The sequence below is a fragment of the Ascaphus truei genome, chromosome 21 (genome assembly GCF_040206685.1).
Source record: "Ascaphus truei isolate aAscTru1 chromosome 21, aAscTru1.hap1, whole genome shotgun sequence".
Lineage (NCBI taxonomy): Eukaryota > Metazoa > Chordata > Amphibia > Anura > Ascaphidae > Ascaphus > Ascaphus truei.
In genome coordinates, this window is record NC_134503.1 from 10,615,873 (window position 1) to 10,639,333 (window position 23,461).

The following is a 23,461-nucleotide window of genomic DNA, read 5'->3' on the forward strand; positions in this document are numbered from 1 at the left end:
AAAATACATCCCAAATTATCAGAAAGGGTTTAACTTTATTATCACAAGATGTGATACTCATTCGCTAACCTCCGTTGGCAGTTAACGCGGGACGATCTGCGTCAACTCCCGTTGACTTGAATGGGCGTTCACGTCGAATCGGCGGTGTTAACCGCTAAGTGAGGTTCGTGCGTCACCACCTTAGTACTCCCGTAACAGTCCATGCTTGGCACGCGCATTGCGAACTGTGGGGTCAACTTTTGGGAAGATGGACTAGCAAAGCCTTGAAACGTTACACTCTTTGGCTCCTATTTAATATGCCATCTTCCCCTATCACAGGAACAATAGACGTATTCAAATGAATGGTGCTTACATTTTCCAAAGCAAGGGGAAGATGGCTTAATAAGAAATGAGCTTCAATATAATTATTTTAATTTTTTTAACTGTATAACTTCAACTTCCCCATCTCTATCAACTTAAAGATGCATACAATTAGCATTGAGATTCAATAGTGTAATGGCAGGGTCAGATTTGTCCTCATGTATAATTTATCTTTATTGTGCCCCCAGGGCATTCACCCTCTGGCACTGGATGTGAGACACCCAGCTATGAGAGAGCTTTCATGCGTTCCCCTTTGTTTATAATAAATGGCCTATCATCAAAGAATGTATTTCAATCTGACAGAAACATGAGCTCCGAAATCCTTGAGTGATGACTTAATCAAGTACCACAGATGGACTGGATGGAACATAATGTCTTATTTCTAACGGTTAGGTTGATTCTTAATTTAAAAAAATAAATTATTATTCAACTTAATGTTGGCTCAGATTAAAGCAGTCCAGTCTATCCCGTCTGCATCAGGTTGCAGGGTGAATAAAAAGGAACGTGTTAAATCGCATTGAAGTGCTTCGGAGCTTGTGTAATGCCAGGAGCTGCATAGTCTTTTTGAAGTTGATGCTTTGATTATGTCAGGAAATGGGGAAAAATTCAGGGATCAAATGATGTCTAATGTTTTATAACCGCTTTAAATAAATGTTTATATCGGAGTTCTGTGTTTCTTTTAATGTCTATTGTGAAATATAGGTATGAGTCTCCAACAAGTTGCCGTGAGATACTGTATGTCCTGTATATGCTGGTAAACTGCACTATGTACTGTAAGGCTACGGCCACGCTAGCGCTGAAAGCGCGGTGCTTGCCAATGTTAGTTTCGGCAAGTGAAATTGCCCTGTCCCCACTCATGCGGTGCGCGCGGGCACGGACGCTCACCCAGGCTTGGCGCTTGTGTTAACAAAAAAAAGACTTTCCAGCGCACTCAACTTACCCGCAATGCCCCCCTGCGCGCGCTTGCGAAATAGGCAGGGCACTCGGCGCTCATGCTTGGAGAGCTGGTGACATTACCGCTCCAGCATGAGCGCGGTCAGCGCTGGCGTGGACGCAGCCTAATGTGTTGCAGCAGGCCACTCCAGGAAGGAGTTTTATTGTGTTAGATCTCTGAGAATCAGGCCTCTTGGGCTTCTTCTTCTTTATGCCACACTCAACCTTTTGAAACCACTTTTGATGCCAGAGGAGTCTGCACCACGATGCTTCCCTCTGGCAATGAAGCAGTCAACACCATCTTCTGGGGAATGATCAAAACGAGGTTTAATAAAAATGTTTCTGAACCTAATTTTTCACTGTTGGAGACGTAAGGATAGAATTTAATGAAACACATAGCCACATCGTCCCTTTCCTTGGATTCTAATATGTGTGCCTAACGAACTTATTAACAGCATGCGGTCCCAGTCATTTAATGAGCGGTTTCTGTCATTTAATGAGCGTCTCACAGCTCCCACCAACCGGGGGTAAAAAAATCCACTGCTCTGCCGACGTATGCCGGAGATAGCCAGGCCAGCACCGTGCTGTGATCTCATGTAGCCGCACAGAGAAGCAGTCCCTGGAAGGTTGGCTTTCTTTCACTTTTCTTTAAATAACTTCTCCCATAGAAAGTTATACATTGCACGCCTGTCAGATCCCACGCATTGGAACGCAGTTTCTACTCATTCCCGGCATTTAATAGCTTTACAGAGGATCCATTTTTGAGATTTGCTCCAAGCAAATTAAATTGTATTGTCCTGATTCCCTAAATCTTTCTAATTTGAATGAACAACTAGGAACAATTTGGCTCAAGTAATCTAGCATCTTATATTCTTTAAAAAAACAAAAAACTAACTTCTCTAAGCTATGTACAGACGTACCATAGATAACGTCTGTTACGTAAGGGACATTTACCAGCTGTGCAAAGTTATAAGGCACCTTATGGTCCATTCAAATGCCTGACACTTTAGCACTGCTTATCAAAAATGGCCGAAAGTATTTTCTGATCGTCTTGATTGTCTGAAATATGGGACTTCACTCCTACTGTTTTCTTTCTTTGGCTTCTCCTTGCCCTCTTTCATTCTTTGGCTTCTCCTTGCCCTCTTTCTTTCTTTGGCTTCTCCTTGCCCGCTTTTTTTCTTTGGCTTCTGCTTGCCCGCTTACTTTCTTTGGCTTCTCCTTGCCCACTTACTTTCTTTGGCTTCTCCTTGCCCGCTTACTTTCTTTGGCTTCTCCTTGCCCTCTTTCTTTATTTGGCTTCTCCTTGCCCTCTTTCTTTCTTTGGCTTTTCCTTGCCCGTTTTCTTTCTTTGGCTTTTCCTTGCCCGCTTTCTTTATTTGGCTTTTCCTTGCCCTCTTTCTTTCTTTGGCTTCTCCTTGCCCATTTTCTTTCTTTGGCTTTTCCTTGCCCTCTTTCTTTATTTGGCTTTTCCTTGCCCTCTTTCTTTCTTTGGCTTCTCCTTGCCCGCTTTCTTTCTTTGGCTTCTCCTAGATCATCGCTGCTTCTCTTGTAATATCTTAATTTTGCACTATGTAACTATCCAGTAACTGAGGCCAATCATTATTAGTTTGTTGATACTGTGAGGCCTTGTAGTGCATTGCTCTCCATGCATCTCTGTGGCTTTGGTACAGGCTTGTTTTTGTGTTGCTTGCACACCGTTATAGTATATTACCGGAGCCAGAGTGAGCGCTCTGTTACACAGTGGCCTTTGCAATTCTGAAATTCTGTTTTTGAAGTGTTAATTGGACTTCAGGTTTGCAGTAAGGTTACCACATCAAGTGGGATATAATTGCCAACTCTTCTCATCCAGATCTTTATAATTCCCCCCAACAGAACATGAAAACAGCAGGCAGACAAACTCGCGCCGTCCCGATAGCGGTGCCTGCAGAGTACCCAGCAGTGCTTTGTTGGTCTCACTAGAACCGAAATAAATTAAAAGGATGGTGAAATAACTCATTACTGTAAATCCCCACGACCTCTAGATTATTATTATTTTTTTAGAAGGACATTGCAAAGTTTTTGCTGATTTGCTTTGTGGTGCTAATTGGAGAAAGAGAGGCAAATACACAGATAGCGAGCCCTGGGACTGGGAAACTAGCCGGGAAACGTTTTTTTATGATGGGCGAAACAGTGGTTCGTGTAGAGATCACATTGCTACTACGCACCTCTTGACCGTACACCTGCGCTCTGCAAACGACTGTAGGAGTTTCTTTAATACCTATAAGATGTACAAACATGTCCACCGCCAAATGAAAATAAATGACCGGAGTGGGATGAGCAGGCATCGGCACAAAGGAAGCAACTTCTGGCACTGGACTTCGGATGTTTGCTGACTGAACGCCGGCGTTCTGGTGGAACGTTAATGTCATCTGCTTAATGCCCCTCCTCTTCTGTTAGCACCATCAGTGCTCTTTGGTGTGGCAGCCGTTCTGGCACCGAAAGGGTTACAAGTTATTAAATATAATATATATATTTTTTTTTTTTACTGTAAACATGGTCACATTACAAAACATGGCCGTGGATTTCAAGTAAAGGGACAGATGAAATACCTTTAAGAGCTTTAAGGCTGCACCTTATGTTCTTACTTTCACCTGTTAAGAGGTCCCCTTTATATCTGTTACTATATTAACTGCCCATTTGACATGGTCAACTGATGCCAGGAATGTAATCAGGTAAACAATAGGTCATCAAAATACGAATACATCTTGTATAGCGCTGATAGTGGGCACAGCGATGTACATAGAATGTGCAGGGTAATGACATGCAAACTGCAGGGAGGGATTCTGGGTAATGACATGCAAACTGCAGCCAGTGGTTCTGGATAATGACATGCAAACTGCAGCCAAGGATTCTATGCCAATTGGTAATTTGTGTGTCACTTTTGTAGCAATCATTGGGAAATATTCATTACGGTGCGGATCTTTGGAACGATCGCACGAAAACGCCCATTGAAGTCGCTCTTGCCGTTTAACCCCCATTGACATTAGGCGTTATATCGCTGTCTCGGTTATGGTCTTTAGGCCATAGTTTATTGATGTTTGCCTGGTGGCCCAGACAGCATTAGCATGGTACAGCATTCTGCAAATCTCATTAGTAATGGAGTGTCTTGCTGAATAATCTGATATATTTCCCTTGGTAGAACTCTTTACAGCCTCTAGCTACATGTAATGATATCTTTGTCCTACTCCCTAATTACAATGTTTGCTTGCTGTTTGTTTTTCAGGTGATATCAGCATTGTCCAAGATTTCCTATCACATCATTGCCCAAACCAAGGGAATTCGGTAAGGATCTTTTGTATTGTATTGTATGTCTTTATTTATATAGCGCCATTAATGTACATAGCGCTTCACAGCAGTAATACACATGACTATCATATAAATAGCAAATAATACAAATAACCGGTCATGGGAATAAGTGCATCAGACATAAAAAATAAAATTTCGGAAGAGGAGTCCCTGTTCCGAAGAGCTTACAATCTAATTGGTAGGTAGGAAGAACGTAGAGACAGTAGGAGGGAATTCTGGTAAGTGCGTCTGCAGGGGGCCAAGCTTTATGTATCAGGTGTATAGTATTATCCACGGTGCTACTCATGTGCTTCTTTAAGCAAGTGGGTCTTAAAGATGGATAGAGAGGGTGCTAGACGGGTATCGAGGGGGAGGGCATTCCAGAGGTGTGGGGCAGTCGGTGAGAGAGGTTTAAGGTGGGAGAGGGCTTTAGATACAAAGGGGGTAGAAAGAAGACATCCTTGAGCAGATCTTTTAACTCTTCCTGTAAACTGGTTCTGGGATAGGGGGGAGGAGCGAAGTGCACGAGCCCGATTTTACATGATCTTATTTTCTCCACTCCAATAGTAACCTGTAACCCCCACTCCTCAGGTTACCTGCTGTAAATTAAAACTGATACATGTTCACAAATGATGTAACATTGTATAATTTGATCTTTAAAAAAATAAAGTTTTTCTGTTTCCTTTCTTTGAGATAATCCTTGGTTTTGTTTGTAGCTTGCAAGTGTTTAGAGCCATATTGACTAAGTGGTGCTAAGTCATGCAGCCTCTTATGGTGCATTCAAATAAATGAAACTTCTCCCTGCAACCGACTTCCTTTGGTCCAAGGTTGGACTGCCAACTTAAATACCTGATTCACTTGGAAACATACATTGGGTTTGCAATGAAGTCAAACCATGTAGGTGACTAAGGGCTTTAACCAATGTGTGTGTCAAGCAGAGGGACTATTGATTGTACCTGTAACCCTGCCTGACCTATTTCCATTATAGGTGGATGTGTATGGCATCTTGCTGGCCGCAGTTCTAGTTACTGGTATTCCATATGAAACGAGAGGTTGCGGGGAAAAAGCGGAGCCTAATTTTGGGTTTCGGGGGGCACAGGTGTAGTGGTTAAACCTCCAAGATGCATCGGATTTCCCACTAGCCTGAGTAGGCTATAGCCTAGAGCGGCAATTTTTTGGGGGGGAGAAAATGTGTGTGCGTGTGTTAGAGCCTTACCTTTTCCGTAGTGGGCCCCCTCCTGTAGTGTCGCTTCATCATGGCGGCCTGATGGCATGTGGCGTCACAAGATGATAGGTCGCCATGACGAGGCGTAATATGACGCATTGACGTCATTACGCTAAGGTGGAGGGTGTAGGCGGACGCTCACAGAGGTATGCAAGGGAGACTGATTATAGTGAAATTAAATAAGCCTTTTATTGCGCCTTTTCCTTAACATCAGGAAACCATCCAAACAAGGGGTAAACAAAGCTTCTATTCACTTGGGAGTATTTCTAGTGAAATACTATGCAGTTCACAACTCCCTTAAGCATGTCTCCCAGCCCCAAACATATAGCATGAAATGAACAGATATAAAAAGTCTTGTAAATAAAAGTCTTATCTGTTCCTTGTGGTTTGGAGGGAAAATCTTCTCTGTCCCTGGTTGCTACCTTTTCTTCAGGGTTTGTCAGCATTCAGGTTTAGAAGTTTCCCCTGTGTCTTGAAAGCAGCTCTGCTGTTTCTTCTGGCAGGGCTCAGGACAAGTGTCTCCAAGTTCAGCTCAGGTGTGAGCTAAGGAGTCTCCCTTCCTGTCTCAAAAGACAGGCTTTTCTAAGCCATCTAATCAGGCAGGTGGTGTTTGTTAATTGACTACCAGGATAATCCTCCCGAAGGGGGTATTAGCGCTGCACAGCCGAAATAAAGAACTTACTGGAGCTTTGAAAAAGGCCTGACAGGCTGAAACGCGTCAGAGGATCCGCTTGCACCTTGTGCAATAAAGTTTTTTCATAGTCACATTATCAGCCTCCAGCAAGTTCTTTATTTTGGCTGTGCAGCGCTAATACCCCCTTCGGGAGGATTATCCTAGTTCGATTGATTGCAGCTAGCACGCAGAGTTTGCCGGTACAGTGGTGGTCCAGCTGCTCCTACCTTTCATTCGGATATCTCGCCGCGACCGCCGGTCATGTGACCGCCCACCGCGCACCAGCGGGTGAGGGTTGGCGGTGAAGACTCTACAGGTCATCCGTGGCGGTGAGGCACCACACTTATCTACCAAGCGTGAAGACAGCCGCTCCTGCAGTGCATCCAGAGGCCTCGTCACGGCCGCCGGTCATATGACCACTCACCGCGAGCAGCGGGTGAAGTGTTGGCGGTGAAGACACGGCACGTCATCCGTGGCGGAAAGGCGCCACAATTATTCTCTATCTACCAAGCACTCAGACAAGTCGGTTCAACAGGGGCAGCTGTATCATCTAAAGCAAGATTCTACCAAAGGTACTGTGTCATTTACCCCATTAACCCCAGGATTTAAAGTAGTCTCTTTATCTCAACTATTTGATGCTTGAAGCAAGCCAGTTGCTGGAAGAGACATTACATATGGTTATACTTACTCATTTGGGGTTTGACATTTGAGCATTTTTATTTTATTATATTACTCAATGAACGCAGGACTTGTATTTTTTTCTGAGCGCCTGATGGGTTAATCTGTGATTCACCCGTTCTCATATTAATTGACTACCAGCAGTTAACCACCACACTGCTGGATTAGAGGCACATTACCTGAACAGGGATAACTCCCCTGTTACAGAGGGCCACCTACGAGCGGAAGAAAGGTAAGTCTGGCACTGGGTATGAATTTATGATCTGCCAATCCATCACCAACGACTACTTCTCCCTCGTAGCATTCTCCTCGTCAGAGCTCCTTTTGGCATTGACCGGGCTTGTAAGCATAAAACAAATAGGAAGTTATATGCGGGAATGGAGATATTTACCAGGCTTGGGGGTCATAGCAAAAGTGGACAGTAGCTTTGAATGAATATACAATTTACATCGAACAAAGGGCCACTCATTTTATAGGCGTTTTAAGCCACAGAATTTGTTTTTTGTATGGCCGTCTATAGTTTGTAAGCATCCTTCGTTGTTTAAATCAGCAATCCCCCTGTTTGTTGATGAAAAAATAAAATATGTTTTTAATTATCTAAGACAGGAGGTCCCCTGGAGCTGAACAACACTATCCCTAGCTCCAGGGGACTCCCTGTTTTCCAAGAGATTTACATTTTTATATGTGTTTGTAAACTGAAAGTAAAATCAAAGATGGCTGCTGGGGTGGTCCAATAGGAAGCTGCCGTGTCTTGCTCTGAGGACATTGTGGATTACTTTTGGCAGCCATATTGATTTCCCAAAAGGGACCAGAAACTCCGGTGCATGAACGAGTAAATATCTCAGGAACCAGAACGTCCCCGGAGATAATACAAAAATAAATAGCACGGTCCCGCTTCTGATTCTCTAAATAAAGTTGTTGTTGTTTTTTAAAACCTCCTAGACTCTGCTAATCCCCCTAAAGTATAAATTAACTTTTTAATCTTTGCTTACAAGCCAAAGGATTCATTTATACAAATAACCAACCTTAACTCTTTATTGTAATTTCTGTCTTGATTTATTCTATACTTTAAGCATCAATAAGAAACCCCGCAACTAAACGCGTCAAAAAACCAAGCTGACTGACTATATAGTAACTTGGAATAAAACAAAACGAAAGGATCTTGAGTACTAAAGATTTGCCTCCCAAAAGGAAAATGAAAAGTGAAGACCTGCACCATATAGACATAAAGTTACTGACGTATCCAATTTTCTAAACATCCTGTTAATTAAATATCAGAACTTTTTATGTGATTTTTTTTTTTTTTTTAAATCAAATTTTATTGAAAACTTTTGGGGATTCATAGTGTACAGGAGAAAAATGGAAGTGAGAAAAGGGCAGCGTTCACATATAACATGACTGGTATGCCTAGCCAAGTCACAAAAATGGGACTTCTACATGGCATATTCAAATCGGGTAGCAAAGCGTAAAGAAAAGGAAAAAGTGGGAAAAAGTCACTCACGGTAGTCTGTTGATAACGTAACATCATTGTGTGCAGATTTTATACAGCACACAGATATAGTATACAGGCATACCCCACATTAACGTACGCAATGGGACCAGAGCATGTATGTAAAGCGAAAAAGTACTTAAAGTGAAGCGCTACCTTTTCCCACTTATCGATGCATGTACTGTACTGCAAACGTCCTATACGTGCATAACTGATGAAAATAACGCATGTGTAACAGGCTCTATAGTCACCCCGCTTGCGCACAGCTTTGGTACAGGTAGGGAGCCGGTATTGCTGTTCAGGACGTGCAGACAGGCGCATGCGTGAGCTGCCGTTTGCCTATTGAGCGAGATGTACTTACTCGCGAGTGTACTTAAAGTGAGTGTACTTAAACCGGGGTATGCCTGTATGTTGTGTAATCTATAGTCAATGGTTCATTAATCAATCCTGGCCGAAACATGCAAACCAGGGCTTCCATACTCGTAGTGTCAGCCAAATAAGCAGTCTGCTTTTCCACCGCTAATATGTTCCCAACCATGTTCTTAATTTAAGGTAGGGTGGGAGGGTTAGGTTAGGGGGTTCTCGACTCCAGTCCTCAAGATCACCCAACAGGTCAGACTTCCAGGATATTCCTGCGTGTGCACAGGTTCCTTGGTCAAAGACTGTGCCACTGATTGAGCTACCTGTCCTGAAGCAGGGACTGATGGAGCCACCTGTTCTGGCATATCCTGAAAACCTGAACTGTTCGGGGGGTCTTGAGGACCGGAGTTGAGTACCTCTGGCTTAGGGGATTTCCATTGCCCAGCAATCGTACATGTGACCACTGTCAGTACATGTGCAATACATTGGTAGATGTTGATCTTAATCAGGAACAGGCAGCCCCAGCACAGCAGACCATGGATGAGATAACTCTCTTTATTGTAAAGCAATATAAGTATACACGACGATAATATTGTCCTTCATTTATGCTTCTAAGTTAGTGTTTCTCATTACACTTCCACTACTTCTTGTTAGAACAGAACTTGAAGTCGCATCAGCATGTCGCCCACTCCTGAGTGTGTTCTATACTTCTGTAACATAATCTACATTAATAGCCAACCGGGGAGTCTTTCCCCAACATTAGTGATTTGTATTTGGTTTAGGAAGAATTAGCAGCTGTATGATTTTATATGTAGCAGAAGTAGATACATGCACGGGTGTATGTAAACCTGATTGGGTCGCCTGACGTTTAGCTGCCAGATTACTGCGTGTTCCAGGTCAGGGAGAGTCCGTGAGCATTTTCCAGAAAACTACCCCCAAGAAGAGACCAATCAAAGCTCTCCTGGGCGTTGTAATACTCCGTGACGCGCATCAGAATGCAAGCGAAGCAGTGCTATCTTTACCCAGTGGTAAAAAGGTTATGTAATGGTAGCACTGCCCTTGTCTGCGATCGTGTACATCAGGGGTGCGCAAACTGGGGAGAAGGGGCAGGGGGCACAGCGCCGAAACTTCGCGCACCCCTGGTGTACATGTTAGAATAGGGGTGGCCAACTCCAGTCTTCAAGGGACATCAACAGGTTACGTTTTCAGGATAGCCCTGCTTCAGCACAGTCAACGACTGAGCCACTGATTGAGCCACCTGTGCTGAAGCAGGGATGTCCTGCAAACCTGACCTGTTGATGACCCTTGAGGACTGGAGTCGGCCACCCCTGTGGTAGAACAATTCTTGATAGATTAGGTGCATGTATAGATCAGTTAACTCTTCTGCTGTCAGATGAGTCTGCAATGTTTGTACAATTTTCCATGAACCCAGAAAAGAAAGACTCAGGCCTGGGACATAGTAGGGTGAGCCTTGCTGAGGCGCGCTGAGGGGAAACATTATCCCTATCAGCGCGGCTTTAGACGGCGCTTCCGCACGCTTCCGCAGGCGTGCGGAGGCGTGTGGAAATGCAGGAGACAGGCAAGTTTACATTTTGCCGCTCATGCAAGCGCAGGGCCAATGGCAGTCCGTGACGTCGGTGACGAGGCGCCCTATCCCCGCCTCCCGCCTGGCTCCCACCCTGCACACAAGCGCACTCGCTGACACTCATGCAGGGACAAGAAAAATCTCCTGCATGAGCGTCATCGCTGCCCAGCGCTGATCAACGTACTATGTCCCAGGCCTTATAGTGTAAACCGGCGCCACAGAAAGTATAATGAAAACCAAACCAATGAGGTGTAATGTCCAAATGGAGTCCTAATAATGCTGTTATTCGAGGGTTCTCACATCAACGAAGTATTATGTGGAAAAAGAAAAGAAACATATTATGGTGCAGTTAATCAAAACACTGGGATGGAAGGTGTAAACTTGACAACACAGGACAAACAGGACATACAAAACAAGACACACACACGAAAAACACTCGCACAGGCCTATTAATAAAGAAAAGCTGATTTAATACTGGAGGGTAGAAATGACACGCATCCGGAGGGGTAAAATTACAACCCTACTCACAAGATGCTAGATAAATCAAGCAACGATCTGGAGACAAGCAGCTGGGCTTCCAAAATGGCGACCGGGATCCTCTCACTGGAGTGCTCACGTGACAGGGGTGAAGGTGGAATCACTCGAGTGACAGGACTTCCGGGCGAATGTGACGTCACGTCCGCTGGGGTTCCACACCGGACGCCCTTCTCTCACCAGTCCTCCACTGATATGCCGCAATGTCCCCTCAAGTCCGCTGTTAGGCTTAAAACCGCCAACTACACAATTCTCCACAACTGGAACAGCTCTAAAAACACTAGAAACTTCCCGACGCGTTTCGTACGCGTGCGCGTACTTCTTCAAGGGATGTGATTTTCTTGTGTCTTTGACTGACTGTACTGTCAGTTTTTTACTTGGCTGCCAGCATCTTTTATCACATAAGTGTTTTTATATATTAGCGCTGTTTTACACCATTCTTTTTTCTGAGGCCTTATAGTGTGGTACAGTTAACATGCACTAGTACTATGAATTTCTTTACTGGTATTTGCACTTGGTAAAACATTACCTTTATATAGTGAGTAACACAGGAGGGAGAGGGAGTAGGGGGTATGATACCTTTTATTGGACCAACAAGCAGTTGAAATGTTACAAGCTTTCCAATCTCTCTGGCTCCTTCAGAGAAATACAGAAGCAAGAATATTATATGCTGTGTTTGTAAGATGAAATCTGGTTACAATAGATGTTAAGAGGAAGTGAGAAATAGGATAAGGAAGAAACAGGTAGCCTAGTGTGAAAATTAACAGTGGAGACACAAAAGGCTATTTATTCTCTATTGAAATGCATAAGCGGCCTAGGCATTAAGAACCATATATAGTAACATACTGAAATAATTAATTAAGAGTCACAAAAAAAAAGGTGGGAAACCTGGGGCAGGTAAATGGCAGATGAGGTTTAATACAGATACATGTAAGGTTATGCATTTGGGAAGCAAGAATAAACAGGCGACTTACAAAATAAACAGGGATAAATTGGGGGAATCCTTGATGGAGAAGGAATTAGGAGTGCTTGTAGACAGCAGGCTTAGCAATAGTGCCGAAAGTCATGCAGTAGCTGCCAAGGTAAACAAGATCTTATCTTGCATTAAATGGGCAATGGATGGAAGGGAAGTAAACATAATTATGCCCCTTTACAAAGCATTAGTAAGACCACACCTTGAATATGGAATACCGTTTTGGGCACCACGCCTTAAAAAATACATTATGGAACTAGAGAGAGTGCAGAGAAGAGCCACCAAATTAATAAAGGGGATGAACAATGTAACTTACGAGGAGAGGCTAGCTAAATAAGATTTATTTACATTAGAAAAGAGGCGTCTAAAGAGGGGATATGATAACTATATACAAATATATTCTGGGACAGTACAAGGAGCTTTCAAAAGAACTATTCATCCAAAGGGCAGTACAAGGGACACAGGGTCATCCCTTAAGGTTGGAGGAAAGGAGATTTCACCAGCAGCAAAGGAAAGGGCAGTTACAATGTGGAATTCATTACCCATGGAGACTGATGGCAGATACAATAAATTTGTTCAAAAAAAGGTTGGACGTCTTTTTAGAAAGGAAAGGTATACAGGGATATACCAAATAAGTATTCATGGGAAGGATGGTGATCCAGGGATTAATCCGATTGCCAATTCTTAGTCAGGAAAGAATTTCTTTTTCCCCTTATGAGATATCATTGGATTATATGACACTGTTTTTTTTGTTTGCCTTCCTCTAGATCAATAAGGAAGTTTAGATATAGGATAATGCTGGGGTGCGCCAATTTTTTTTGGCTGAGGTAACTTAGTTCATGTCAATAGCAGTTACCACTGAATGGGGAGCAGTACCCCACAGCACAGCGTAGTGAATCTGCCGCTTAGTGTCAGTGTGCCTAGCTATTAGGAAGAAATAGGAGTTAATACAGGGACGGGCAACTCCAGTCCTCAAGGGCCAACAACAGGGCAGGTTTGAAGGATATGCCTGCTTCAGCACCGGTGGCTCAATCAGTGGCTCAGTCTTTGACTGATCCCCTGTGCTGAAGTTGGGATTTCTTTCAAACCTGGCCTGTTGGTGGCCTTTGTCGACAGGTGGTTCTCACCCCTGAGGTCAGAAGATATCAGTTAGTTCACATAATGGCGCTTGTTCTGTTAATAAAAGTTTAATGTGAATCAAGGCACAGGTTTTTTTTTTGGGAGGTGTATATATATATTCTAGCACATTTGTCCTTTTAAAGGTGCCCAACAGCCTTGTGATAAAATGAAGTACTGAGAAATGTAAACACTTTTTTCTATCTTTAATATATATTTCAGAATTCAATATGCCTTCAATAGCTTTTCAAATGAAACTCTTATCCAACGGATTAAGAATGCAGCAGCAATTCTAAAAGTGCTGTGATTAATTATAAGACGTACTGTTTTTCTTTTTTTTTAAATAATAACTTTATTTCATACTAGCTGAGAGACCGGGCGTTGCCCGGGATGTAATGTTTCCGCTCCTTTCTCTCTCCTCCCCCCTCTCCCTCTTCCCCTGTCTCCCCCCTTTTTGTTTGTCCCCTGTTCACATCAATCCTGTCCCTCTCCCTCCTTTACAGCGGTGCTCGGGGCCCACATAATGAGACTGCATTATAACCGGGATTGCGAAAAAAGAAATAAAAAATGGCTGCCGCAATCAGGTGTTCTGCGTCCGCCGGAGGGGGAGTGTGTCTGTGTCTGTCTCCATGTGTGTTAGGGCAGTGTACCTTAGTGGGAGCTCAAGCATGGATGCGGCCAGACGGAGGGAGGCATGAGGCAGCGAGCAAGGGAATGACAGGCGGAGGCAGTGAGCAGGGGACCGGAGGAGACAGCGAGCAAGGGACCGACGGGGCAGCGAGCAGGGGACCGGAGGAGGTAGCGAGCATTAGATATTTTTAAAAAGAAATGCTTTAAAAAAAACGTGAGCCGCACTCAGACCGCGTTATAAGCGGATCCATGTTGTAGCGGATCACGCTATAACGGGGTTGAGCTGTATTGGATTTATGACAGGTTAAGGCCCTTCCAGTGTCTGTGTTGATCTACAAAGAGGACTTAATTGGGGGGTTATAACTGATAGTCCACTAAAAGTTAAAAATGTATCGTTTGAAAAGCTATAGACCAGGGGTGCGCAAACTTTTGCAGCTGCGCTGCCCCCGGTGCTCGCAACCCTCTTACCTCCGTTCCCTGAGTCAAATGACGCCGCGGGCTCATGTCACGTCACGTGACCCCGCTGCGGCATTTGACAACACGTTGCCATGGCGACGCATCAGCAGCAGTCTGAATCGCGGAATGTAATAGGTTGCAGAGGCCTCACGCGATCCCCTGGCATTTAATTTAAATGCCGTGGGGGAAGAGCGCGAGGCCTCTACAACCACCGCGCCCACCTACTAAAATCTGCGCACCGCTGCTATAGATTATAGACTATAACAGATCATGGGCTGCCAAGCTCAAAGAAATCCTTCGTTTTTTTTTAAATATCCCCCTGTGCATCATAGAGAGAGGTGACAAACAGGTCACCACTTACTTTGCCGGCTATATTAAATATAAGATATCGTGGGATCACAGCTATTCTGAAGAATAACTTCTAGATATTCCAACCCGTTTCAATTAGACGAATGCAATAAGGCCAAACCCTTCATGTTTACGAGGTGGCCAGGGACAGATATCCATTTGACGCTCAAATTTAGGAGCAAGGCGGTAAAAAAGGAGTAATTACATTTAGCAAACTCGCCTGAACCTATTGATATGACTCACGGGTGTCAAAGTATTATGACCACAAAGTTATGAAGCTTTTTATATATTCAGTCAAATTTTAAATGTCGTAAGAAACTAGTTTTTTCTTTTAAGTCGTAAAACTGTCAACCGAGCAGCTGATTTATGACATTTTGTGGGGTTTATGTGCGTTTCAATGCAACAGGTCTGGGAATAAATGTTGGCATGTTTGAATAGAAAATTAGAATTCAACAGAGGAATCAGACTTGAATTTTCATCTTTCTGCGCCAGTGACCTCTCTGGGAAGAACTTATGACGTGTGGCAACGTATAGGAAATTCTGCTATGTTTATCCTTGTATTTTAAGGAACCTGTATGCATTTATTGTAACTATGTTCTTGTAGTAATCTTTTTTTTTTTCTGTACTCCCAAGCCAGTGGTGCGCCAATTGGGGGGGCGTAAGATTATCCGCAGGGGAGCACTGGGTTTACAGAGGCCCCACATGCTTCCCGAAGGCACTTAAATTAAATGCCAAGGAAGCGGCGAAGGCCTCTGTAAACCTCACTTACCTTGGTTCAGGCGGCTTCTGGAGATGCGTCAAATGATGCTGTGGCGCCATGTGACGTCGCGTTGCTATGAAACGTGATGTCATGATGCCCAGAACGCTGGAACCAAGGTAAGGGGGGGGGGGCAAGGAGAGGGGGACAGCCAGCAGGGGGGCGCAGGAGGAAAACGTTGTGCTCCCCTGTTCTGTATTATTTATATCAAAATGAAACATTAATAAGTGATGCTTTGGGCCCTGATTGAACTGTTGCACGCTTGGTAGAGGGTAAAGTATGTAGTTTTTCTTTAATAAACTGGGACCATTAGACCTTGGTAGAAAAAAAAAACATATTCTGTCTGCATTTATCTTTTGATGGTGGCACTGGGTAAATATACTGTAGATTGCAATAGAGTTAGGATAAATATTAGCTGATTGGAAGTACCTTGCGCAGGAGACAGGTGAGTTGGCTCGAGTAGCCGTGTGTATTAACCCTGGTTGCATATCTAAGGGCTGGGACCCACTGCGCTCGGCAGCGCGGGCGGCTGCACGAGAGTTCCCCACCAGCAGGGGAATCCTCCCGAGCCGGTCCCCCCTGGCTGCACAGCTCACTACACGCTGTGGCGCGTCAGCCGCTACGGGATACAAGAGAATTGTGATCCCTAGCGTCGACGCGTCACGTGGTGTGGCTGTGAGCCAATGAGGAGGGGAGGCTTCGGGAGGAGGAGAGGCTTTGGGGAGCGGGGAGGAGTGTGGAGGGACAGCAGCGTGAGTGCCTGTCTGTGTGTGTATGTGTGTGCCTGAGTGCGTGAGTGCCTGCCTCTGTCTGTGTGTGTGTATGTGTATGAGTGCCTGTGTGTGTGTGTATGTGTATGAGTGCCTGTGTGTATGTGAGTGCCTGCGTGTGTATGAGTGCCTGTCTGTGTGTGAGAGTGCCTGCGTGTGTATCAGTGCCTGTGTGTGTGTGTTGCTTTATTTACCTTCAATCAGCTGCTCCAGCCCGAGCCCGTGGAGGGAGGGAGGGGGGGGGGGAGAGTAGCGGGTCCCTCTGCTCAAGCCACGCCCCCCCTCCCGCTCAAGCCTCCCACTCCCGCCCACCTCCCGCTCCGGCTCCCGCTCCCTACAGACCGCATATCGCGGTCTGTGTATGTCAGCGCCCCGCCTGTCTGCAGTGCGGGAGCGCTGACGGAGGGAGCGGGGCCTTAGCCTAAGTCACGTGCTCACAAGGGTGCAGTCTGTGACAGATGGTGTATTTGGACGGATTGAGGGGAGATATTGGTAATTTGAGGAACATTTGCAGAAGGGGAAATGTGGGTCGCCTAGGTAGCTGTATATTAACCCTTATCCCATATACAGGTCGCATGCTCACAGGTGTGCCATACATGACCATGCTTTCCCCCCAAATGGGACTCTCAGGGCGTCACAATGACAGTACAGCGCGCGGTACGCAGCACATAGGATGTTACAGACAGTCCCTGCCCAGGTGAGCTTACACTCTGTGATTTTGGTGCCTGAGCCACAGGGAGATAAAGTGACCTGCTTTATTTCACTCAATCATATAAATACTATAATAACTGATATCATAATGTATTTATGGACCACACTTTCTTTTATGGTTTCCGTTTTTACGCTCTACATTTTTAATCTTTTCCATCTGATCTTTTTATCTTTTCACATTCTCGTTTCACTCCAAATTCTTTGCTTTTAAACATTTGTCGCTTTTCTTCAGTTTCTCTAATTTTTCTCTCCCTCTCATTGTCCACATTCCTCCCTCTCCCTTTTCCCCTCTCTCTCTCTCTCTCTCTCTCTCTCTCTCTCTCTCTCTCTCTCTCTCTCTCTCTCCCTCCCTCCCCCTCTTTCCCTCTCATTGTCTCTCTCCCCCTCTCATTGTCTCTCTCTCTCTCTCCCTCTCATTGTCTCTCATTGTCTCTCTCTCTCCCTCTCATTGTCTCTCATTCTCTCCCTCTCATTTTCTCTCATTCTCTCTCTCTCATTGTCTCTCTTTCTCTCTCTCTCTCTCATTCTCTCTCGCCCTTTCTCTCTCTCTCATTCTATCTCTCTCTCTCTCTCTCTCTCCCCCCCCCCCCTCTCTCTCCCCACCAGTAACTTGTCACATTTGTGGTAGCACCTACAATTTTCACAGACATCACAAGCTGTAATAGTGAAGTATCGCCAAGTGTCGCACCTCCACTGACCTAAATAACCAGTGTTATGTCCTGGTCTCGGTATTAACTTGAGCAGGCCCGCCACCCCACCTTCCCGGTGGGCCCGGGGCTGAAGTCTTGACATCGACCATGGGTTGTTCAGAGGGAGGCGCTGAGCAGGATTGTGTAGAAGTAGGGGGGGGGGGGAGTAGTGCGATTTGCAGATTTAAGGAAAGGGGGCTGTTCAATGTGAGCAGAGTGAAGAGAGGGGACGCTCAATTTTTTTACCGAACACCAAAGGGTGACCCCGGTAGGGGAAGGGGCCTGGGCCATCCGGATCGACTAGCCAGGCCCAGCTCTCCCCCAGATTTGGATAAAAATTGTATCAATTGCCCCTTAACATGTCACTGGAATTAGTTGACTTCGGTCCTAGGAGGGATTACCCCTATAATGGTTGGTAACATGCACCTCCGCATTACTTTATCAAGGTAACTGGCTCCACGTGTCGGTTTGTGTTTTTGGGGAGTGGTTATAAGGAATACTAGGAGTTAAGGCGTGTGTGTGTGTCTATATATGTTGCACGTATTACATTAAGAGGAATAGTTTGATTCACATTATTTGCTGGGTTTCCATCTGGCTCTTTAAATCTGCCACTTGCAATATCAGAACACATGCAAGATTGTGCCATAGCTTCCAGCCAGCCATTGGTACATGCCAAGTTAGTGCATCCTCGTCTCTGTACAACGGATAGCATGCTGACATCCAAACCTGTGCAGTCTACCGGACACAGTGTACTTGCACGCACCAGGTTACTCTCATTAATCACTTCACCCCATGTCTGTTGTAACTATGCTGCACTGCATATTCCAGGCTTTATAAAAGATTTAACATTTGTGTGCAAATTGCAGCACAACCGCCCAGTTCAGCACCACGAATATTGCAGAAGCCCCGCAAAAACAGGATACAATGCAACAGGAGCAGGCGAACATGTCTACAGTATTGTAGAATATACTTTAAGAGGCAAAGCACTCTATGTACAAAGTAGAACAATGTATTTACAAGCTGTGGCTAGTTTCCAGTCCAATTTGGCACGGTGGGAAAATGGAAATGTCCAATGTCGTTGGCTGCCGCAATCCCATATCTCCTGGTCCGCTGGTTTGTAATGTGTTCCTGTCCCTTCTACAACAAAGGGGGCAACAGCGACATGCCAAGGCCACCAGTTCCTCCCTCTGGAGAAGAGCAGGTTTTTAAGCATCTTCCTCTCCTACATTTGGCATCCGGGATCTGATGGGAGGGGATCCTGAAAATGAGCTGGAACAAAAGCAGCATGTGCGAACTGTGAGAACAAAAGAATCCCTACAACATGGGGACTGCTGCCAAGGAAAAGTTATTGTGCTGATTGAGAGAACTCCTACTCAGCCCCAGTGCATCCTAGGCATTGTTCAGCCAGAGGTATGTGCTGGATGCATTTCACGGGTTTCAGCACCCACCCACACAGTCTCCGCGTGAAGGCTGCAGTCTGTCGCCGGGGTGAGGACTGGAGGAGACGCATCTGAGGATTTTATGGCAAGGCAAATGTAGTCCTGTTTGGGGCTGTACCGTCTTGAGAGCTGGGAAATGCTCCTTCCCCAAAAACTGCTTGGGGAGGAGAACTGGAGAAAACGGCAAGAATCCTTTTTGTTCCGAGAGCAGACAAACCTCCAAAGCCCAACCCCATGTCATCTGGAGATTACTTGGCCATGGTTCTCTAATGCAGGGGTGGCCAACTCCAGCCCTCAAGGGCCACCAACTGGTCAGGTTTTCAGGATATCCCTGCTTCAGCACAGGTGGTTCAGTCATTCTGACTAAGCCACTGATTGAGCCAGCTGTGCTGAAGCAGGGATATCCTGAAAACCTGACCTGTTGGTGGCCCTGCAGGACTGCAGTTGGCCAGTCCTGCTCTAACGCCCATTAAAGAAAGCATTTCTTATGGTGAAATCAGCTCTTCGTAAATGTGTTGGTGGCTATGGGTAACCTGCATAGCACCATGGGCCAAAACGTCTGTCTTGAAGACCCGTCCGAAGTGCTCTTTTGGAGCAGGTACCCCAATATAAAACAATATAGAGTTTATCTACATTACCGTGGAGTCTTATTTAAAAATAAGAGAGAAGAGAGAGATCATGAGAGAAGTAGCAGCTCAGTGAGTAAAGACACTGAGGTTGAAGCAGGGGAACCTGGTTCAATTCCCGGTGTCGGCTCCTTGTGACCTTGGGCAAGTCACTTTATCTCCCTGTGCCTCAGGCACCAAAACACACAGATTGTAAGCTCCACGGGGCAGGGACTGTGTATGCAAAATGTCTCTGTAAAGCGCTATGTAAAACTAGCAGCGCTATACAAGAATAAACTATTATTATAAATAATAAAATACAGTCTGTAATCAGAATACAATATATGTACAATGAGTCATTGCCCTGAGTGCAAGCAAAAAGTAATTATAGTAAAATAAAACAGACGAGTCATTGTTTCGGCTTTATTGGTGATAATGCTGCCCGTGTGCTAGTTTAACTGCACTGATCCCTTTGTGTCTACAGTGTAATGTGTTGTACATCCAGGAGTGAAAGGGTTATTCTTGTTAATACCGTGTCAAAATCCATAGCCAACACTCATTTAATAATCCATAGAAGCCATTATCTGGTGACTGTCAGCTACTGGAGAGTTTTGCCGGGTGTGATTTCACTTCAGCATGTAACCCCTTCAGTGCCGCGATGCATTGCGGTCCAATAAGGGGCACTCCCCTTTCGCACTGAAAGGGTTAAAATACATCTGCAGTCACATGACTGACTGTTTACAGCAAATTTTATTCCAGCAACAATAAAAAAAAAAAGCCACCACTTAAAGTGCTGGGGCTGAGCGCCCCCCCCCCCTCTCCTAAACTGGACCATGTGGCTGCATCCCAGTTTGTACCTACTGTATGGTGATCAGATGGTCCCATGGAATGCTCTGCGAGTCTCACGGGCTTGTACTGTACACTGTGCTACAATGCAGTATCTGAATGAGAGACGGAATGCAGCATTACAAACATGGTACAAAAGACAGGCAGACTGTGCCGGAGAGGTGTGTGTGTGTGTGTGTGTGTGTGTCTGTCTGTCTGTCTGTCACAGCTTCGCAGCGTCTGTAGGTCTATTCAGCCTCTTAATGGTTAAGATCAGAAGCAGAAAATAAACCATCTGCCAGACACCAGAGCTGCCTTTGGACACATGAAATATTAATGCAACATACAGCAGGATGTCTGCTCTCGCAGACAGACCAACACAGCAGAAAATCTAGCAGCATGCTAGAGGGAGCGGGATCCTGAATATGTATGTGCATAGGGAAAGCTGAGTGGTATCACTTTATGCAAGGCGTGTCGGGGATAAATGTTAACGGTTATCTAAAGAATATCCCATTTAATGACTGGATTAGGAGGTGTCATACATTTGTAGGATGTATTATAGGATGCAGGCAGGGCCGCAGACCGATTTCCTGGGGCCCAGGACTAGACTTATGACTGGACCCCCGCACCCCTACCATGTCGGCGGTCTTGCGAGACCCCCCCCACAAATTTCACACCTCACTCGCCCCCTTTATTTCCCCCCCTCTTCCCATGTATTTCTCACTCCCTCTCTACTCTCACTCTCCCCCCCTCCATCAATTACCCCACTCATTCAATCCCTTCCCGCCGCATGTATTTTTCTTCCCTCCATCTCACTCTTACTCCTTATTTTCCTCTCCTCCCCTCCACTCACTCTATCCTCTCACTCTCCCCCCTCCTCACACTCATTCCCTCCTCCCGTCCCCGACACAGACAATCCCCCCCTACAAAATACATATACAATAAACCCCCCGCCCCAAATACATATAAACCCCCCACCCCCTAAATACATATAAACCTCCCACCCCCTAAATACATATAAACCCCCCACCCCCTAAATACATATAAACCCCCCACCCCCTAAATACATATAAACCCCCCACCCCCTAAATACATATAAACCCCCCACCCCCTAAATACATATAAACCCCCCACCCCCTAAATACATATAAACCTCCCACCCCCTAAATACATATAAACCCCCCACCCCCTAAATACATATAAACCCCCCACCCCCTAAATACATATAAACCCCCCACCCCCTAAATACATATAACCCCCCACCCCCTAAATACATACAAAAAAAAAACCCAAATAGATATGAACCCTCTCCCACCCCCCCAAATACATATATATAAAAAAAGAAACCACCCCCAAATACATATAAAACAACCCATCCCCCAAATACATTTATCTACATTGGGGATGGTCAGGCCGGGACCTGTGGCTGCGGGGGGCCCACCTGCCACTGCAAGTTGGGCCCCACCTCTGGCCGGGCCCGTCTGCCGGACTTCTCGCTGCCGTGCCCCGGCTCTGCCCAGCTGCAGGCCTCCCTCATTCTGTCCCACTCAGAGCTGCTGATGTGCGCCAGGCCTCCCTCGCATGCCGGTTGGCGCTGGAAACTGAGCCCAGCATGCTTCCGGCGCGCGTCAACGGCAGAGAGAAGCCCGGCGTGAGTCAGCATCACAAGCTCTGCGTGGGACAGAGTGAGGGAGGCCTGCAGCTGGAGGAGAGCCGGGACCCGACGGCGAGAGAACCGGCAGCCGGCCCGGCCAGAGGGTTAAGCCCAACTTCCAGTGCCAGCCACTGGGCCCGGGACACCTGTCCCGGCTCTCTTCCACCCCCCCCCCCCTGTCGGCAGCCCTGGATGTAGAATTGTTTGAACAAACAAGGCTGTCAGTCTTAGACTCCCTGTGTGTGATATTGGGTATATTGCTTTTTTTGTGGGTAATTAATTCTGGAACGATGACGGGCTTTACCAATCGTTCATCATTAATTTGAATGCCCAGTAGTAACCACTAATGGTATCGCCATGTACTGAATAACCTTCCATCATCCCCTATTCAATATGCTGTGAATACTTCTTCCCCTTACTGGAGAAGCACCCAGCCCCTTTCAACTGAATGGGAGTCGAGCTATTCTCCTGCTCATAGTAATATCATTCCTTCTTACCCCCTTCTTTCCTTCTTACCCCCTTCCTTTGAGGGATCAATGTAGACCAGTTTCTCATTAATATCCAATTACTATCAAAATGTCTCTGCATGACTGTCTTGTAACCATTGCGTTGGCACAAACTCTCGCTGATCAAAGAGAAATAAAGAACTTAGAAATCATTATATTATGAAATATAACACAAAATGCGTATGTGATGGAAAAATGTTGGAGCACTGTTGAATAACCATGTATGTCTAAAACCATGCAAATTGCTCTAATTATGGACACTTGCTCCGATACACATGCGTGCCGCGGGCTTCCTCCTCCTCCTGCTAAAACAATAAACCTTTTCTTTTGGTTTATTTGTGTCTGCAGATTTCTCATTTCCATCGACCGGGGTAATTCTGACTGTTTCTTGCTTTCTTTAAAGCACTAATCTGACCGCCACACTGTCTGCGTGCTCGGTGCTGTACTAAGAGCAGAAGCAACCCAGAGTAGTTCATGATACGGATTTTATAGTCCCTGACTGGCTGTGAACTTGGATACAGAAAGGTCTTCTTCAGTCTCCCAGAGGATGGAAAATCCATTGCTTTTGCAATTGGGGTGGAAAGGAATTTCTCCAGCCTGTGAGTCCTAGTGGAAGGGGAATCCTATGGAAAGATACCTGTAAAGTTATCTAATGAATACATGGAGAATGTCGGTGTCTGGGGGCACAATTTTAGAACGATTTTGGGTCAAGGTCAATACTTCAACCATACAGGTTCAATTTAGGTGCTTGGCAGAATCATTTACAGGTTGTTCTTCTGCCTCTCAGGAGGGACCGCTGCTTTGTATGTGTTGTCCCTGCT

The 23,461-nt window shown here is 45.5% G+C and overlaps 1 protein-coding gene across 9 annotated transcripts in view; it reads left to right on the plus strand.

Moving 5' to 3' along the window:
- VAV2 (vav guanine nucleotide exchange factor 2) overlaps positions 1-23,461 on the plus strand; it is a 195,918-nt gene that overhangs the window by 118,925 nt on the left and 53,532 nt on the right. For all 9 annotated transcript variants that reach the window (XM_075578934.1, XM_075578939.1, XM_075578942.1 and 6 more), the window contains exon 3: positions 4,556-4,614. In XM_075578934.1, coding sequence (XP_075435049.1) covers positions 4,556-4,614 — 59 coding nt within the window. The remainder of the gene's footprint in view (positions 1-4,555; positions 4,615-23,461) is intronic.